The sequence below is a fragment of the Euprymna scolopes genome, chromosome 40 (genome assembly GCF_053919585.1).
Source record: "Euprymna scolopes isolate OS-2025 chromosome 40, ASM5391958v1, whole genome shotgun sequence".
In the NCBI taxonomy this organism is placed as follows: Eukaryota; Metazoa; Mollusca; class Cephalopoda; order Sepiida; family Sepiolidae; genus Euprymna; species Euprymna scolopes.
Window position 1 is genome coordinate 24,891,063 of NC_136521.1, and position 18,354 is coordinate 24,909,416.

At 42.1% G+C, this 18,354-nt stretch overlaps 2 protein-coding genes across 10 annotated transcripts in view; both read left to right on the forward strand.

Annotated features, from left to right (window-relative positions):
- LOC145265438 (RNA-binding protein 1-like) overlaps positions 1 to 18,354 on the forward strand; it is a 616,457-nt gene that overhangs the window by 231,365 nt on the left and 366,738 nt on the right. The window lies entirely within an intron of this gene.
- Positions 12,138 to 17,113, forward strand: LOC145265437 (uncharacterized). 3 transcript variants are annotated; one of them, XM_080121278.1, is made up of 2 exons: positions 12,138 to 15,491; positions 15,914 to 17,113. In XM_080121278.1, exon 1 carries the CDS (start codon positions 12,517 to 12,519, stop codon positions 13,576 to 13,578), a length of 1,062 nt encoding a protein of 353 aa, XP_079977404.1. In that variant the 5' UTR covers positions 12,138 to 12,516; the 3' UTR covers positions 13,579 to 15,491; positions 15,914 to 17,113. The 3 variants fall into 3 exon arrangements, with proteins under 3 accessions (XP_079977404.1, XP_079977405.1, XP_079977403.1); XM_080121279.1 differs by having other exon boundaries at positions 12,138 to 14,665; positions 14,748 to 17,028; XM_080121277.1 differs by having other exon boundaries at positions 15,747 to 15,997.

Here is an 18,354-nt window from a genome sequence, read left to right on the forward strand (position 1 = left end):
TAACTTCTTCCTGAGATAGTACTTCGCTGACAATTGCTCTCATTATCAAGGGAGCCACATTCAAACCAAACCCCAGACGGGTCAGACAGTATTTTTTCCCATCGATTTCCACAGTCTGGTATGGCCACAGTGTCTCATGGACCCGGACTTGTAGGTATGCTCTTCTGAGGTCCAGTAGAGACACGTTAGCACCTTTTTGTCTCCACTCACGCAGCTTAGCCGCACAAACATCTGCGTTGGCCGTAAATGCGTCTACGTAATGATTTAGCTCCCGGTAGTCCATCACCGGGCGCACTTATGCTTTGTTCTGCTGTATCACAGCCATCAGGGGAATTAGACCTTTGGGGGGTCCCAATTTATCCTCTGGGTATGGCACGAGCTAACCATTATCTATCCAGGTGTGGAGCTCCTGCGTGTATTCTTCACAAATTTTTGCTGGCACTGGGTACTCTGACACTCGATTATGCAGCCTTTCAGGGGGGTGGTCCACAGACCATTTCCACGATGCGGTCCACGTTCGGTTTTGATGGTCAAAGGTAACAATGAAATCTGGTTCATCGATAGAAATGGCTGCGCATTTAATACTTTTCCTGGCGCCCAGCCGCACTGATCCTGTAGGCTTGACAACGACACCTCCTAGAGCTTTTATGGCGTCGATTCCTAGAAGCAAGTCAAATCCCAGTGGCTTGCCATGCACCACCAACACATCGACTCTGGCAGACACACCTTCATCAGTGGATACAGAGACCGTTCCAACACCGCAGCAAGCATGGGACATTCCACCAATTGTGTTGACATTTACGTTTGTTTTTCTCCAAGACCGGCACCGGTCTGCATGTAAAATTGTCCTGGAGCATCCTGTATCAATAAGCGCCGAACATCGCGTGCCGTCAACATGGATGCTTATCACCGGGAGCGTCGTGTTCACATCTTGGTTGGGAAGGAGACTGGCGCTTATGCGTCCTCCCCTTGCTCGTTTCCCGAGCAGTTCCGAGCCCAGTGTCCACTCTCACCGCAACGGTAACACCGTGTTCCACGTTTTCGACAGTCCCTTGCAAGGTGGCCTTTAACATTGCATTTGAAACAGGTCACGTTAACAGGATTATTCTGGGCCCTGTTGTTGGGTGAGCGTGTAGCCGCAACCACATCCTGATTTTGTTCGCCAGTCGTCGTCAAAATTCTCGCTCTCGACATTAGCTCCCCCATGGTCAGGGCTTTCATGTTCGGCACCTGTTGAAGAGCAATTGAGATGGTGTCAGGGAATCAAGTGACAAAAATTAATTTTGTGAGTCTCTCTAAGCTTTCTCCTGTGAATCCGGCCAATCCAACCAACTGCCTGATTTTGTTGGCGTACACATCCACACGTTCACCAGCCCATCTAACCATAGTTATTTTTCTGTATGCTGCAAACGCGTCATCAGTAAATGCCTCCTTTAATCGAGCCTCAATCTGGTCTATTCTCTTTTGATCGTCCTCCTCCATTTCCATGTAGAGGGCCAGCGCATCGCCTTCCAGGTATAAAGGTAGCAGACTCGCTACGTCATCCACCTGCTGAAGTTGTGAGACAAGTCTCACTTTTTTCAGCCACGCTACAACGTCTCCCTCGCCAGAGAACGGCTTGATAATATCACTGCTTATCCGCACCTTCGCCATATTTGGGCCGAAATAGCTTGAAACAAAAATGTAGTAGGCAAAAAAAATAAATGTTCTGTCAGCAACAGTACAACTTCAAAATAGTCAATATCGCCCACCTCCAGAAGAGAGGGAATTCCTGTCCGTGATAACCGTGGTAAAAGAAGACACACTCCAATCGCCAGAAACACCCACACACACAATTTGCAGGACACTGCCGACTTGTCTCTAGCCTCCTGCTTTTATAGTGGCCGGGAATTATCCATTTGCATAATCACATGAGAAAGAAACGTGATTTTCCGAGAGTTGCATGGGGTAAACGCTAATAAAAACCCCCGGACGCCCTCTTGGAATTCTCTTTTCCCCCCAACCAGTGACACAACAGAGGTACCCGAGGTAAGCTCTTTTCCCCCTCATTTTAGTTATTGCTACTTCTGCTACAGCCAGATAGCTCTCTCGACCCAAAAGAGCCCGGACGATTTGTAAACAGACTCATGCTGAATAACAAAAACCCAGCATAGGCGGAGCAGAAGAAGTCCCTAGATGATTATTACGGGATCGTCTCCAACCCTAACAGGCATATAGTCGAATTAGCAAATGTAAGGTCACGTCTTGTTACAACCCACACAGTAAAGGAAAAATCGACAGTGATACAACAGGAATTGGGGGACCTCAGCATAACATCTGTGAGACAGTTTGTTACCACCCCCAAAAGTAACGGCAAAATCGAGAGTGATAAAAAAGGAATTGGGGGAGCTCAACATATATTATGTGACCATGACTTGTTACATCCCCCAAAGTCACAGCAAAATCAAGAGTGATGAAAAAGACATTGGGGGACCTCAACATATATTATGTGACGATGTCTTGTTACCATCCCCAAAGCAACAGCGAAATACAGCGTGATGAAATAGGCATTGGGGACCTCAACATATATTATGTGACAATGTCTTTTTACCATCCCCAAAGCAACAGCGAAATACAGCGTGATGAAATAGGCATTGGGGACCTCAACATATATTATGTGACAATGTCTTGTTACCACCCCCAAAGTAACAGCAAAATCAAGAGTGATGAAAAAGGCATTGGGGACCTCAACATATATTATGTGACAATGTCTTGTTACCACCCCCAAAGTAACAGCAAAATCAAGAGTGATGAAAAAGGCATTGGGGACCTCAACATATATTATGTGACAATGTTTTGTTACCACCCCCAAAGTAACAGCAAAATCAAGAGTGATGAAAAAGGCATTGGGGACCTCAACATATATTCTGTGACAATGTCTTGTTATCACGCCCAAAGTAACGTCAAAATCAAGAGTGATGAAAAAGGCATTGGGGACCTAAACATATATTATGTGACAATGTCTTGTTACCACACCCAAAGTAACGGCAAAATCAAGAGTGATGAAATAGGCATTGGGGACCTCAACGTATATTATGTGACAATGTCTTGTTACAAACCCCAAAGTAACGGCAAAATCGAGAATGATAAAAAAGGCATTAGGAGACCTCAACATATCTCATGTAACCATTTTTTTTACACCCCCCCCCTCGCAAGTTACGGCAAAATCAAGAGTGATGAAAAAGGCATTGGGGACCTCAACATATATTATGTGACAATGTCTTTTTACCACCCCCAAAATAACAGCAAAATCAAGAGTGATGAAAAAGGCATTGGGGACCTCGACATATATTATGTGACAATGTCTTATTACCACCCCCAAAGTAACAGCAAAATCAAGAGTGATGAAAAAGGCATTGGGAATCGCAACATATATTATGTGACAATGTCTTGTTACCACCCCCAAAGTAACAACAAAATCAAGAGTGATGAAAAAGCCATTGGGAATCGCAACATATATTATGTGACAATGCCTTGTTACCACCCCCAAAGTAACAGCAAAATCAAGAGTGATGAAAAAGGCATTGGGAATCGCAACATATATTATGTGACAATGTCTTGTTACCACCCCCAAAGTAACAGCAAAATCAAGAGTGATGAAAAAGCCATTGGGAATCGCAACATATATTATGTGACAATGTCTTATTACCACCCCCAAAGTAACAGCAAAATCAAGAGTGATGAAAAAGCCATTGGGAATCGCAACATATATTATGTGACAATGTCTTATTACCACCCCCAAAGTAATGGCAAAATCAAGAGTGATGAAAAAGCCATTGGGAATCGCAACATATATTATGTGACAATGTCTTGTTACCACCCCAAAGTAACAGAAAAATCAAGAGTGATGAAAAAGGCATTAGGGGACCTCAACATATATTATGTGACAATGTCTTGTTACCACCCCCAAAGTAACGGAAGAATCAAGAGTGATGACTAAGGCATTGGGGACCTCAACATATATTATGTGAGAATGTCTTTTTAACACCCCCCAAGTAACAGCAAAATCAGGAGGGATGAAAAAGGTATTGGGGGACCTCAACATATTATGTGATAATGTCTTGTTACCACACCCAAATAACGGCAAAATCAAGAGTGATGAATCAGGTATGGGGGGACCTCAACATATATTATGTGACAATGTCTTGTTACCACCCCCAAAGTAACGGCAAAATCAAGAGTGATGAAAAAGGCATTGGGGACCTCAACATATATTATGTGACAATATCTTATAACCATCCCCAAAGTAACAGCAAAATCAAGAGTGATGAAAAAGGAATTGGGGACCTCAACATATATTATGCGACAATGTCTTGTTACCACCCCCAAAGTAACGGCAAAATCAAGAGTGATGAAAAAGGCATTGGGGACCTCAACATATATTATGTGACAATATCTTATAACCATCCCCAAAGTAACAGCAAAATCAAGAGTGATGAAAAAGGCATTGGGGACATCAACATATATTATGTGACAATGTCTGTTACCACCCCCAAAGTAATGGCAAATCAAGAGTGATGAAAAAGGCATTGGGGACATCAACATATATTATGTGACAATGTCTTGTTATCACCCCCAAAGTAATGGCAAAATCAAGAGTGATGAAAAAGGCATTGGGGACATCAACATATATTATGTGACAATGTCTTGTTACCACCCCCAAAGTAATGGCAAAATCAAGAGTGATGAAAAAGGCATTGGGGACATCAACATATATTATGTGACAATGTCTGTTACCACCCCCAAAGTAATGGCAAAATCAAGAGTGATGAAAAAGGCATTGGGGACATCAACATACATTATGTGACAATGTCTTGTTATCACCCCCAAAGTAATGGCAAAATCAAGAGTGATGAAAAAGGCATTGGGGACATCAACATATATTATGTGACAATGTCTTGTTATCACCCCCAAAGTAATGGCAAAATCAAGAGTGATGAAAAAGGCATTGGGGACATCAACATATATTATGTGACAATGTCTTGTTATCACCCCCAAAGTAATGGCAAAATCAAGAGTGATGAAAAAGGCATTGGGGACATCAACATATATTATGTGACAATGTCTTGTTATCACCCCCAAAGTAATGGCAAAATCAAGAGTGATGAAAAAGGCATTGGGGACATCAACATATATTATGTGACAATGTCTTGTTATAACCCCCAAAGTAATGGCAAATCAAGAGTGATGAAAAAGGCATTGGGGACATCAACATATATTATGTGACAATGTCTGTTACCACCCCCAAAGTAATGGCAAATCAAGAGTGATGAAAAAGGCATTGGGGACATCAACATATATTATGTGACAATGTCTTGTTATCACCCCCAAAGTAATGGCAAAATCAAGAGTGATGAAAAAGGCATTGGGGACATCAACATATATTATGTGACAATGTCTTGTTATCACCCCCAAAGTAATGGCAAAATCAATAGTGATGAAAAAGGCATTGGGGACATCAACATATATTATGTGACAATGTCTTGTTATCACCCCCAAAGTAATGGCAAAATCAAGAGTGATGAAAAAGGCATTGGGGACATCAACATATATTATGTGACAATGTCTTGTTATCACCCCCAAAGTAATGGCAAAATCAAGAGTGATGAAAAAGGCATTGGGGACATCAACATATATTATGTGACAATGTCTGTTACCACCCCCAAAGTAATGGCAAAATCAAGAGTTATGAAAAAGGCATTGGGGACATCAACATATATTATGTGACAATGTCTTGTTATTGTGGAGAAATGCGTGACTTACCTGGATAGACCACGTGCGGGTCGGTCACCAAAAATAAATAAAAAGAAAGAAAAGAAATGGTCAAGACTCTTATTTATAGAGTAGTGATCACGTGAGTTAGAAGAATATGCAAATAGAGGTGAACGATTTTGCGATATAAAAAGCCTGTGTTGTTAAGAGGAGGGGCAGACTGTTGGCAGAAGTCAGTGCTGTCAGACGTGCTTTAGAGTTTTGTTATTATATGCTGTGTTCGATTGTTGGGAGAGAGAAAAGAGAAGAGGAGGAACCAAGAAGACATTCTGCAGATACTTGACTTTGTGTTGGTTTTAAGCTATTTCGGCGCTTGGTGTGCGGTTACTAACAATGGACAGATTCGACATTCGCTTAATACCCGAGTTCGACGGATCTACCACTGGACCGGCTGTCGTTGAATGGATTGAAAAGGCAGAGAAAATCTGTAAACTGTGCAAAATTAAAGAACCAGCCACAGTTATCCCTTTGAGGCTAACCGGAGGGGCCTATGCAGTCTACCAACAACTCGGGGATGAACCAGACTGGGATGAAATCAAGCAGAGCCTGTATACAGCGTTTGGTACAGATCCATTTGTTGCGTGGCAACAGTTCACGAGCCGGACACTTCAACCCAAGGAAACAGTCGACGTGTACCTAGCCGACCTGCGAAAATTATCTGTACCGTTTGGTGGGGTCAACGATAAAATATTAAGCTGTGCTTTTTTGGTAGGCCTACCCGAGGAGGTCAGTAAACTGTTGCGGGCATCATCAAGAATCGATGAATTGTCAACTGATGAGTTATTGGCCCGAGCTCGAAACATCTGTAAGGAACAGGAACCAATTGCAGCAGCAGCTCGTTTTCGACATGGAGGCAATGTGGACTCTCTTCCAGATAGTAATAAGCATGCCACCCCAGTGTGCTATAAATGTGGGGAGGCCAATCATTTTGCTAAAGAGTGCCGGAGTGATAGGAGAGGTGTATATCCACAATCAAAGAGACCAGTGCAATGCTATCGCTGCAATAAGTTTGGGCACATATCTCGCAACTGTTCGGGAAACGAAGTTGGGGGCAAGGTACTATCGCTACCCTTGCCCCCTGCCAACCAATAAACACAGGATTGCCTGTCATTAGCGTTAAACTTGATGATGTGCAGTGTTCAGCACTTATAGACACGGGGTGTTCCCGGTCTATAGTTAGTGCCCATTGCTGTCCGGTGTGGCGGAGGAACCCAGTTGGCGTTATGACCATCAATGGCTTATCACGGGTATGTTGTGGTGAAGGGACAGTCACAATCTGCACTGAGAAGGGTGACACAGCTAAAGTTGACGTTCTGGTGATGCAGGAGAAACCCCTTGGCTACGACATGTTGCTTGGAATTGATGCAATACAAGCACTAGGAGGCGTTACAATCACAGCAGCTAGAGGTATCAGGCTTGGAGAAGGGAAAGACGTCTGTGCAGCCATGTCGATTGAAGAAAAGGACTTCTGTGCGACATTTGATGACACGACAGGATGCAGCCAGCATTATACAACAGTTGAGAGCCGTCTTTTTTGAACGTGGTGCCCCGATTGAAATTCTGACTGATAATGCCGCCACATTTCGATGTCAAGAATTTCAGAAATTCGTGCACGAATGGGGGATTAAAATGCATTATCGGTGTGCATATTATCCCGAGGGTAATGGTATAGCAGAACGGTGTCACCGCACCATCAAAAGAATTGCAGCCAGGACGCAGTGCTCTATTCCAGAAGCTGTGTACTGGTATAATATAACACCCAAGGACAATGCAACACCAGCAACTGCACCAGCCAATGGGATTTACCAATATGAACAGCGTGTGAAAGGAGTTGATGCCATACCATCAGTGGTGAGTGTTGTCAATACACCATATCAGGTGGGAGACCTTGTTTGGATAAAACCCCCAAATGCTGGGTGCACTACGAAATTTTTCCGAGGAAAAATAGATGAAATCATAAGTCCTCAGACCATGTTGATTGGTGGCATACCACGTCACGTAAAAGATATCCGCCCTTGTTATACCTCTTCTGATTCTGAGGACGATGAGGAGGATCACACACCGTTCAGAGATGATCCTGATCACTTACTGCCCCTTCAGGTGAGCATAGAAACACCACCAACAGAACCAGATGAGGGAATGATGGGACATACTGATGACAATAGTGAGGAGAGCGATGGACACAAGGAAGTAATGCCTCATCGGAATACTCGACAGAGACGAATACTGCCCACCCCCCGTGATTGCGAAACCCAGCGAGAAGGGATGATGGAGCATACCGAGGAGATGACGCCTCCGATTCTTCGGAGAAGTACCCGACAAAGACGGATACTGCCCCCCTGCCCTGATTGTGAGACACCGCCTATGGAACCACGAGACGGGATAATGGAACAGACTGGTAGTAATGATGGTGGTAATGAAGAAAACAGCAATGAGGAAGTGCTTCTTCGAAGGAGTACCCGCCAACGACGATTGCCCGCATGTCCTGTTTGTGATCATGAGATCAGGGGGGAGTGTGGAGAAATGCGTGACTTACCTGGATAGACCACGTGCGGGTCGGTCACCAAAAATAAATAAAAAGAAAGAAAAGAAATGGTCAAGACTCTTATTTATAGAGTAGTGATCACGTGAGTTAGAAGAATATGCAAATAGAGGTGAACGATTTTGCGATATAAAAAGCTTGTGTTGTTAAGAGGAGGGGCAGACTGTTGGCAGAAGTCAGTGCTGTCAGACGTGCTTTAGAGTTTTGTTATTATATGCTGTGTTCGATTGTTGGGAGAGAGAAAAGAGAAGAGGAGGAACCAAGAAGACTTTCTGCAGATACTTGACTTTGTGTTGGTTTTAGTTATCACCCCCAAAGTAATGGCAAAATCAAGAGTGATGAAAAAGGCATTGGGGACATCAACATATATTATGTGACAATGTCTTGTTATCACCCCCAAAGTAATGGCAAAATCAAGAGTGATGAAAAAGGCATTGGGGACATCAACATATATTATGTGACAATGTCCTTTTACCACCCCCAAAGTAATGGCAAAATCAAGAGTGATGAAAAAGGCATTGGGGACATCAACATATATTATGTGACAATGTCTTGTTATCACCCCCAAAGTAATGGCAAAATCAAGAGTGATGAAAAAGGCATTGGGGACATCAACATATATTATGTGACAATGTCTGTTACCACCCCCAAAGTAATAGCAAAATCAAGAGTGATGAAAAAGGCATTGGGGACATCAACATATATTATGTGACAATGTCTTGTTATCACCCCCAAAGTAATGGCAAAATCAAGAGTGATGAAAAAGGCATTGGGGACATCAACATATATTATGTGACAATGTCTTGTTACCACCCCCAAAGTAATGGCAAAATCAAGAGTGATGAAAAAGGCATTGGGGACATCAACATATATTATGTGACAATGTCTTGTTATCACCCCCAAAGTAATGGCAAAATCAAGAGTGATGAAAAAGGTATTGGGGACATCAACATATATTATGTGACAATGTCTGTTACCACCCCCAAAGTAATGGCAAAATCAAGAGTGATGAAAAAGGCATTGGGGACATCAACATATATTATGTGACAATGTCTTGTTATCACCCCCAAAGTAACGGCAAAATCAAGAGTGATGAAAAAGGCATTAGGGGCATCACCATATATTATGTGACAATGTCTGTTACCACCCCAAAAGTAACAGCAAAATCAAGAGTGATGAAAAAGGCATTGGGGACATCAACATATATTATGTGACAATGTCTTGTTACCACCCCCACAGTAACGGCAAAATCAAGAGTGATGAAAAAGGAATTGGGGACCTCAACATATATTATGTGACAATATCTTGTAACCATCCCCAAAGTAACAGCAAAATCAAGAGTGATGAAAAAGGAATTGGGGACCTCAACATATATTATGCGACAATGTCTGTTACCACCCCCAAAGTAATGGCAAAATCAAGAGTGATAAAAAAGGCATTGGGGGACCTCAATATATATTATGTGACGATGTCTTGTTACCACCCCAAAAGTAACAGCAAAATCAAGAGTGATAAAAAAGGCATTGAGGGACCTCAACATATATTATGTGACGATGTCTGTTACCACCCCCAAAGTAATGGCAAATCAAGAGTGATGAAAAAGGCATTGGGGACATCAACATATATTATGTTACAATGTCTTGTTATCACCCCCAAAGTAATGGCAAAATCAAGAGTGATGAAAAAGGCATTGGGGACATCAACATATATTATGTGACGATGTCTGTTACCACCCCCAAAGTAATGGCAAAATCAAGAGTGATGAAAAAGGCATTGGGGACATCAACATATATTATGTGACAATGTCTTGTTATCACCCCCAAAGTAATGGCAAAATCAAGAGTGATGAAAAAGGCATTGGGGACATCAACATATATTATGTGACAATGTCTTGTTATCACCCCCAAAGTAATGGCAAAATCAAGAGTGATGAAAAAGGCATTGGGGACATCAACATATATTATGTGACAATGTCTTGTTATCACCCCCAAAGTAATGGCAAAATCAAGAGTGATGAAAAAGGCATTGGGGACATCAACATATATTATGTGACAATGTCTTGTTATAACCCCCAAAGTAATGGCAAATCAAGAGTGATGAAAAAGGCATTGGGGACATCAACATATATTATGTGACAATGTCTGTTACCACCCCCAAAGTAATGGCAAATCAAGAGTGATGAAAAAGGCATTGGGGACATCAACATATATTATGTGACAATGTCTTGTTATCACCCCCAAAGTAATGGCAAAATCAAGAGTGATGAAAAAGGCATTGGGGACATCAACATATATTATGTGACAATGTCTTGTTATCACCCCCAAAGTAATGGCAAAATCAAAAGTGATGAAAAAGGCATTGGGGACATCAACATATATTATGTGACAATGTCTTGTTATCACCCCCAAAGTAATGGCAAAATCAAGAGTGATGAAAAAGGCATTGGGGACATCAACATATATTATGTGACAATGTCTTGTTATCACCCCCAAAGTAATGGCAAAATCAAGAGTGATGAAAAAGGCATTGGGGACATCAACATATATTATGTGACAATGTCTGTTACCACCCCCAAAGTAATGGCAAAATCAAGAGTGATGAAAAAGGCATTGGGGACATCAACATATATTATGTGACAATGTCTTGTTATTGTGGAGAAATGCGTGACTTACCTGGATAGACCACGTGCGGGTCGGTCACCAAAAATAAATAAAAAGAAAGAAAAGAAATGGTCAAGACTCTTATTTATAGAGTAGTGATCACGTGAGTTAGAAGAATATGCAAATAGAGGTGAACGATTTTGCGATATAAAAAGCCTGTGTTGTTAAGAGGAGGGGCAGACTGTTGGCAGAAGTCAGTGCTGTCAGACGTGCTTTAGAGTTTTGTTATTATATGCTGTGTTCGATTGTTGGGAGAGAGAAAAGAGAAGAGGAGGAACCAAGAAGACATTCTGCAGATACTTGACTTTGTGTTGGTTTTAAGCTATTTCGGCGCTTGGTGTGCGGTTACTAACAATGGACAGATTCGACATTCGCTTAATACCCGAGTTCGACGGATCTACCACTGGACCGGCTGTCGTTGAATGGATTGAAAAGGCAGAGAAAATCTGTAAACTGTGCAAAATTAAAGAACCAGCCACAGTTATCCCTTTGAGGCTAACCGGAGGGGCCTATGCAGTCTACCAACAACTCGGGGATGAACCAGACTGGGATGAAATCAAGCAGAGCCTGTATACAGCGTTTGGTACAGATCCATTTGTTGCGTGGCAACAGTTCACGAGCCGGACACTTCAACCCAAGGAAACAGTCGACGTGTACCTAGCCGACCTGCGAAAATTATCTGTACCGTTTGGTGGGGTCAACGATAAAATATTAAGCTGTGCTTTTTTGGTAGGCCTACCCGAGGAGGTCAGTAAACTGTTGCGGGCATCATCAAGAATCGATGAATTGTCAACTGATGAGTTATTGGCCCGAGCTCGAAACATCTGTAAGGAACAGGAACCAATTGCAGCAGCAGCTCGTTTTCGACATGGAGGCAATGTGGACTCTCTTCCAGATAGTAATAAGCATGCCACCCCAGTGTGCTATAAATGTGGGGAGGCCAATCATTTTGCTAAAGAGTGCCGGAGTGATAGGAGAGGTGTATATCCACAATCAAAGAGACCAGTGCAATGCTATCGCTGCAATAAGTTTGGGCACATATCTCGCAACTGTTCGGGAAACGAAGTTGGGGGCAAGGTACTATCGCTACCCTTGCCCCCTGCCAACCAATAAACACAGGATTGCCTGTCATTAGCGTTAAACTTGATGATGTGCAGTGTTCAGCACTTATAGACACGGGGTGTTCCCGGTCTATAGTTAGTGCCCATTGCTGTCCGGTGTGGCGGAGGAACCCAGTTGGCGTTATGACCATCAATGGCTTATCACGGGTATGTTGTGGTGAAGGGACAGTCACAATCTGCACTGAGAAGGGTGACACAGCTAAAGTTGACGTTCTGGTGATGCAGGAGAAACCCCTTGGCTACGACATGTTGCTTGGAATTGATGCAATACAAGCACTAGGAGGCGTTACAATCACAGCAGCTAGAGGTATCAGGCTTGGAGAAGGGAAAGACGTCTGTGCAGCCATGTCGATTGAAGAAAAGGACTTCTGTGCGACATTTGATGACACGACAGGATGCAGCCAGCATTATACAACAGTTGAGAGCCGTCTTTTTTGAACGTGGTGCCCCGATTGAAATTCTGACTGATAATGCCGCCACATTTCGATGTCAAGAATTTCAGAAATTCGTGCACGAATGGGGGATTAAAATGCATTATCGGTGTGCATATTATCCCGAGGGTTATGGTATAGCAGAACGGTGTCACCGCACCATCAAAAGAATTGCAGCCAGGACGCAGTGCTCTATTCCAGAAGCTGTGTACTGGTATAATATAACACCCAAGGACAATGCAACACCAGCAACTGCACCAGCCAATGGGATTTACCAATATGAACAGCGTGTGAAAGGAGTTGATGCCATACCATCAGTGGTGAGTGTTGTCAATACACCATATCAGGTGGGAGACCTTGTTTGGATAAAACCCCCAAATGCTGGGTGCACTACGAAATTTTTCCGAGGAAAAATAGATGAAATCATAAGTCCTCAGACCATGTTGATTGGTGGCATACCACGTCACGTAAAAGATATCCGCCCTTGTTATACCTCTTCTGATTCTGAGGACGATGAGGAGGATCACACACCGTTCAGAGATGATCCTGATCACTTACTGCCCCTTCAGGTGAGCATAGAAACACCACCAACAGAACCAAATGAGGGAATGATGGGACATACTGATGACAATAGTGAGGAGAGCGATGGACACAAGGAAGTAATGCCTCATCGGAATACTCGACAGAGACGAATACTGCCCACCCCCCGTGATTGCGAAACCCAGCGAGAAGGGATGATGGAGCATACCGAGGAGATGACGCCTCCGATTCTTCGGAGAAGTACCCGACAAAGACGGATACTGCCCCCCTGCCCTGATTGTGAGACACCGCCTATGGAACCACGGGACGGGATAATGGAACAGACCGGTAGTAATGATGGTGGTAATGAAGAAAACAGCAATGAGGAAGTGCTTCTTCGAAGGAGTACCCGCCAACGACGATTGCCCGCATGTCCTGTTTGTGATCATGAGATCAGGGGGGAGTGTGGAGAAATGCGTGACTTACCTGGATAGACCACGTGCGGGTCGGTCACCAAAAATAAATAAAAAGAAAGAAAAGAAATGGTCAAGACTCTTATTTATAGAGTAGTGATCACGTGAGTTAGAAGAATATGCAAATAGAGGTGAACGATTTTGCGATATAAAAAGCCTGTGTTGTTAAGAGGAGGGGCAGACTGTTGGCAGAAGTCAGTGCTGTCAGACGTGCTTTAGAGTTTTGTTATTATATGCTGTGTTCGATTGTTGGGAGAGAGAAAAGAGAAGAGGAGGAACCAAGAAGACTTTCTGCAGATACTTGACTTTGTGTTGGTTTTAGTTATCACCCCCAAAGTAATGGCAAAATCAAGAGTGATGAAAAAGGCATTGGGGACATCAACATATATTATGTGACAATGTCTTGTTATCACCCCCAAAGTAATGGCAAAATCAAGAGTGATGAAAAAGGCATTGGGGACATCAACATATATTATGTGACAATGTCCTTTTACCACCCCCAAAGTAATGGCAAAATGAAGAGTGATGAAAAAGGCATTGGGGACATCAACATATATTATGTGACAATGTCTTGTTATCACCCCCAAAGTAATGGCAAAATCAAGAGTGATGAAAAAGGCATTGGGGACATCAACATATATTATGTGACAATGTCTGTTACAACCCCCAAAGTAATAGCAAAATCAAGAGTGATGAAAAAGGCATTGGGGACATCAACATATATTATGTGACAATGTCTTGTTATCACCCCCAAAGTAATGGCAAAATCAAGAGTGATGAAAAAGGCATTGGGGACATCAACATATATTATGTGACAATGTCTTGTTACCACCCCCAAAGTAATGGCAAAATCAAGAGTGATGAAAAAGGCATTGGGGACATCAACATATATTATGTGACAATGTCTTGTTATCACCCCCAAAGTAATGGCAAAATCAAGAGTGATGAAAAAGGTATTGGGGACATCAACATATATTATGTGACAATGTCTGTTACCACCCCCAAAGTAATGGCAAAATCAAGAGTGATGAAAAAGGCATTGGGGACATCAACATATATTATGTGACAATGTCTTGTTATCACCCCCAAAGTAACGGCAAAATCAAGAGTGATGAAAAAGGCATTAGGGGCATCACCATATATTATGTGCAATATCTTGTAACCATCCTAAAAGTAACAGCAAAATCAAGAGTGATGAAAAAGGCATTGGGGACATCAACATATATTATGTGACAATGTCTTGTTACCACCCCCACAGTAACGGCAAAATCAAGAGTGATGAAAAAGGAATTGGGGACCTCAACATATATTATGTGACAATATCTTGTAACCATCCCCAAAGTAACAGCAAAATCAAGAGTGATGAAAAAGGAATTGGGGACCTCAACATATATTATGCGACAATGTCTGTTACCACCCCCAAAGTAATGGCAAAATCAAGAGTGATAAAAAAGGCATTGGGGGACCTCAATATATATTATGTGACGATGTCTTGTTACCACCCCAAAAGTAACAGCAAAATCAAGAGTGATAAAACAGGCATTGAGGGACCTCAACATATATTATGTGACGATGTCTTGTTACCACCCCTAAAGTAACAGCAAAATAAAGAGTGATGAAAAAGGCATTGGGGGACCTCAATATATATTATGTGACGATGTCTTGTTACCACCCCAAAGTAACAGCAAAATCAAGAGTGATGAAAAAGGCATTGGGGGACCTCAACATATATTATGCGACGATGTCTTGTTACCACCCCCAAAGTAACAGCAAAATCAAGAGTGATGAAAAAGGCATTGGGGGACCTCAACATATATTATGTGACGATGTCTTGTTACCACCCCCAAAGTAACAGCAAAATCAAGAGTGATGAAAAAGGCATTGGGGGACCTCAACATATATTATGTGACGATGTCTTGTTACCACCCCCAAAAGTAACAGCAAAATCAAGAGTGATAAAAAAGGCATTGGGGAACCACAATATATATTATGTGACGATGTCTTGTTACCACCGGAAAGTAACAGCAAAATCAAGAGTGATAAAAAAGGCATTGGGGGACCTCAACATATATTATGTGACGATGTCTTGTTACCACCCCCAAAGTAACAGCAAAATCAAGAGTGATGAAAAAGGCATTGGGGGACCTCAACATATATTATGCGACGATGTCTTGTTACCACCCCTAAAGTAACAGCAAAATCAAGAGTGATGAAAAAGGCATTGGGGACCTCAACATATATTATGCGACAATGTCTGTTACCACCCCCACAGTAACAGCAAAATCAAGAGTGATAAAAAAGGCATTGGGGGACCTCAATATATATTATGTGACGATGTCTTGTTACCACCCCAAAGTAACAGCAAAATCAAGAGTGATAAAAAAGGCATTGGGGGACCTCAACATATATTATGTGACGATGTCTTGTTACCACCCCAAAAGTAACAGCAAAATCAAGAGTGATAAAAAAGGCATTGGGGGACCTCAATATATATTATGTGACGATGTCTTGTTACCACCCCAAAAGTAACAGCAAAATCAAGAGTGATAAAAAAGGCATTGAGGGACCTCAACATATATTATGTGACGATGTCTTGTTACCACCCCCAAAGTAACAGCAAAATAAAGAGTGATGAAAAAGGCATTGGGGGACCTCAATATATATTATGTGACGATGTCTTGTTACCACCCCAAAGTAACAGCAAAATCAAGAGTGATGAAAAAGGCATTGGGGGACCTTAACATATATTATGCGACGATGTCTTGTTACCACCCCAAAATTAACAGCAAAATCAAGAGTGATGAAAAAGGCATTGGGGGACCTCAACATATATTATGTGACGATGTCTTGTTACAACCCCCAAAGTAACAGCAAAATCAAGAGTGATGAAAAAGGCATTGGGGGACCTCAACATATATTATGTGACAATGTCTTGTTACCACCCCCAAAGTAACAGCAAAATCAAGAGTGATGAACAAGGCATTGGGGGACCTCAACATATAATGTGTGACGATGTCTTGTTACCACCCCCAAAGTAACAGCAAAATCAAGAGTGATGAAAAAGGCATTGGGGCACCTCAACATATATTATGTGACAATGTCTTGTTACCACCCCCAAAATAACAGCAAAATCAAGAGTGATGAAAAAGGCATTGGGGGACCTCAACATATATTATGTGACGATGTCTTGTTACCACCCCCAAAGTAACAGCAAAAGCAAGAGTGATGAAAAAGGCATTGGGGGACCTCAACATATATTATGTGACGATGTCTTGTTACCACCCCAAAATTAACAGCAAAATCAAGAGTGATGAAAAAGGCATTGGGGGACCTCAACATATATTATGTGACGATGTCTTGTTACCACCCCCAAAGTAACAGCAAAATCAAGAGTGATGAAAAAGGCATTGGGGGACCTCAACATATATTATGTGACAATGTCTTGTTACCACCCCCAAAGTAACAGCAAAATCAAGAGTGATGAAAAAGGCATTGGGGGACCTCAACATATATTATGTGACGATGTCTTGTTACCACCCCCAAAGTAACAGCAAAATCAAGAGTGATAAAAAAGGCATTGGGGGACCTCAATATATATTATGTGACGATGTCTTGTTACCACCCCAAAGTAACAGCAAAATCAAGAGTGATAAAAAAGGCATTGGGGGACCTCAACATATATTATGTGACGATGTCTTGTTACCACCCCCAAAGTAACAGCAAAATCAAGAGTGATGAAAAAGGCATTGGGGGACCTCAATATATATTATGTGACAATGTCTGTTACCACCCCAAAAGGAACAGCAAAATCAAGAGTGATGAAAAAGGCATTGGGGACCTCAACATATATTATGCGACAATGTCTGTTACCACCCCCAAAAGTAACATTAAAATCAAGAGTGATGAAAAAGGCATTGGGGGACCTACATATATATTATGTGACAATGTCTTGTTACCACCCCAAAGTAACAGTAAAATCAAGAGTGATGAAAAAGGCATTGGGGGACCTCAACATATATTATGTGACGATGTCTTGTTACCACCCCAAAAGTAACGGCAAAATCAAGAGTGATGAAAAAGGCACTGGGGACCTCAACATATATTATGTGAGAATGTCTTGTTACCACCCCCAAAGTAACAGCAAAATAAAGAGTGATGGAAAAGGCACTGGGGACCTCAACATATATTATGTGACGATGTCTTGTTACCACCCCCAAAAGTAACAGCAAAATCAAGAGTGATGAAAAAGGCATTGGGGGACCTCAATATATATTATGTGACGATGTCTTGTTACCACCCCAAAATAACAGCAAAATCAAGAGTGATGAAAAAGGCATTGGGGGACCTCAACATATATTATGCGACGATGTCTTGTTACCACCCCCAAAATTAACAGCAAAATCAAGAGTGATGAAAAAGGCATTGGGGGACCTCAACATATATTATGTGAGAATGTCTTGTTACCACCCCCAAAGTAACAGCAAAATCAAGAGTGATGAAAAAGGCATTGGGGGACCTCAACATATATTATGTGACGATGTCTTGTTACCACCCCCAAAGTAACAGCAAAATCAAGAGTGATGAAAAAGGCATTGGGGGACCTCAACATATATTATGTGACAATGTCTTGTTACCACCCCCAAAGTAACAGCAAAATCAAGAGTGATGAAAAAGGCATTGGGGGACCTCAACATATATTATGTGACGATGTCTTGTTACCACCCCCCACAGTAACAGCAAAATCAAGAGTGATGAAAAAGGCATATGGGGACTTCAACATATATTATGTGACGATGT

Coding starts and splice junctions, on each gene's coding strand:
- LOC145265437 (XM_080121278.1), top strand. CDS start 12,517: ATGACACGACAGGATGCAGCCAGCATTATACAACAGTTGAGAGCCGTC.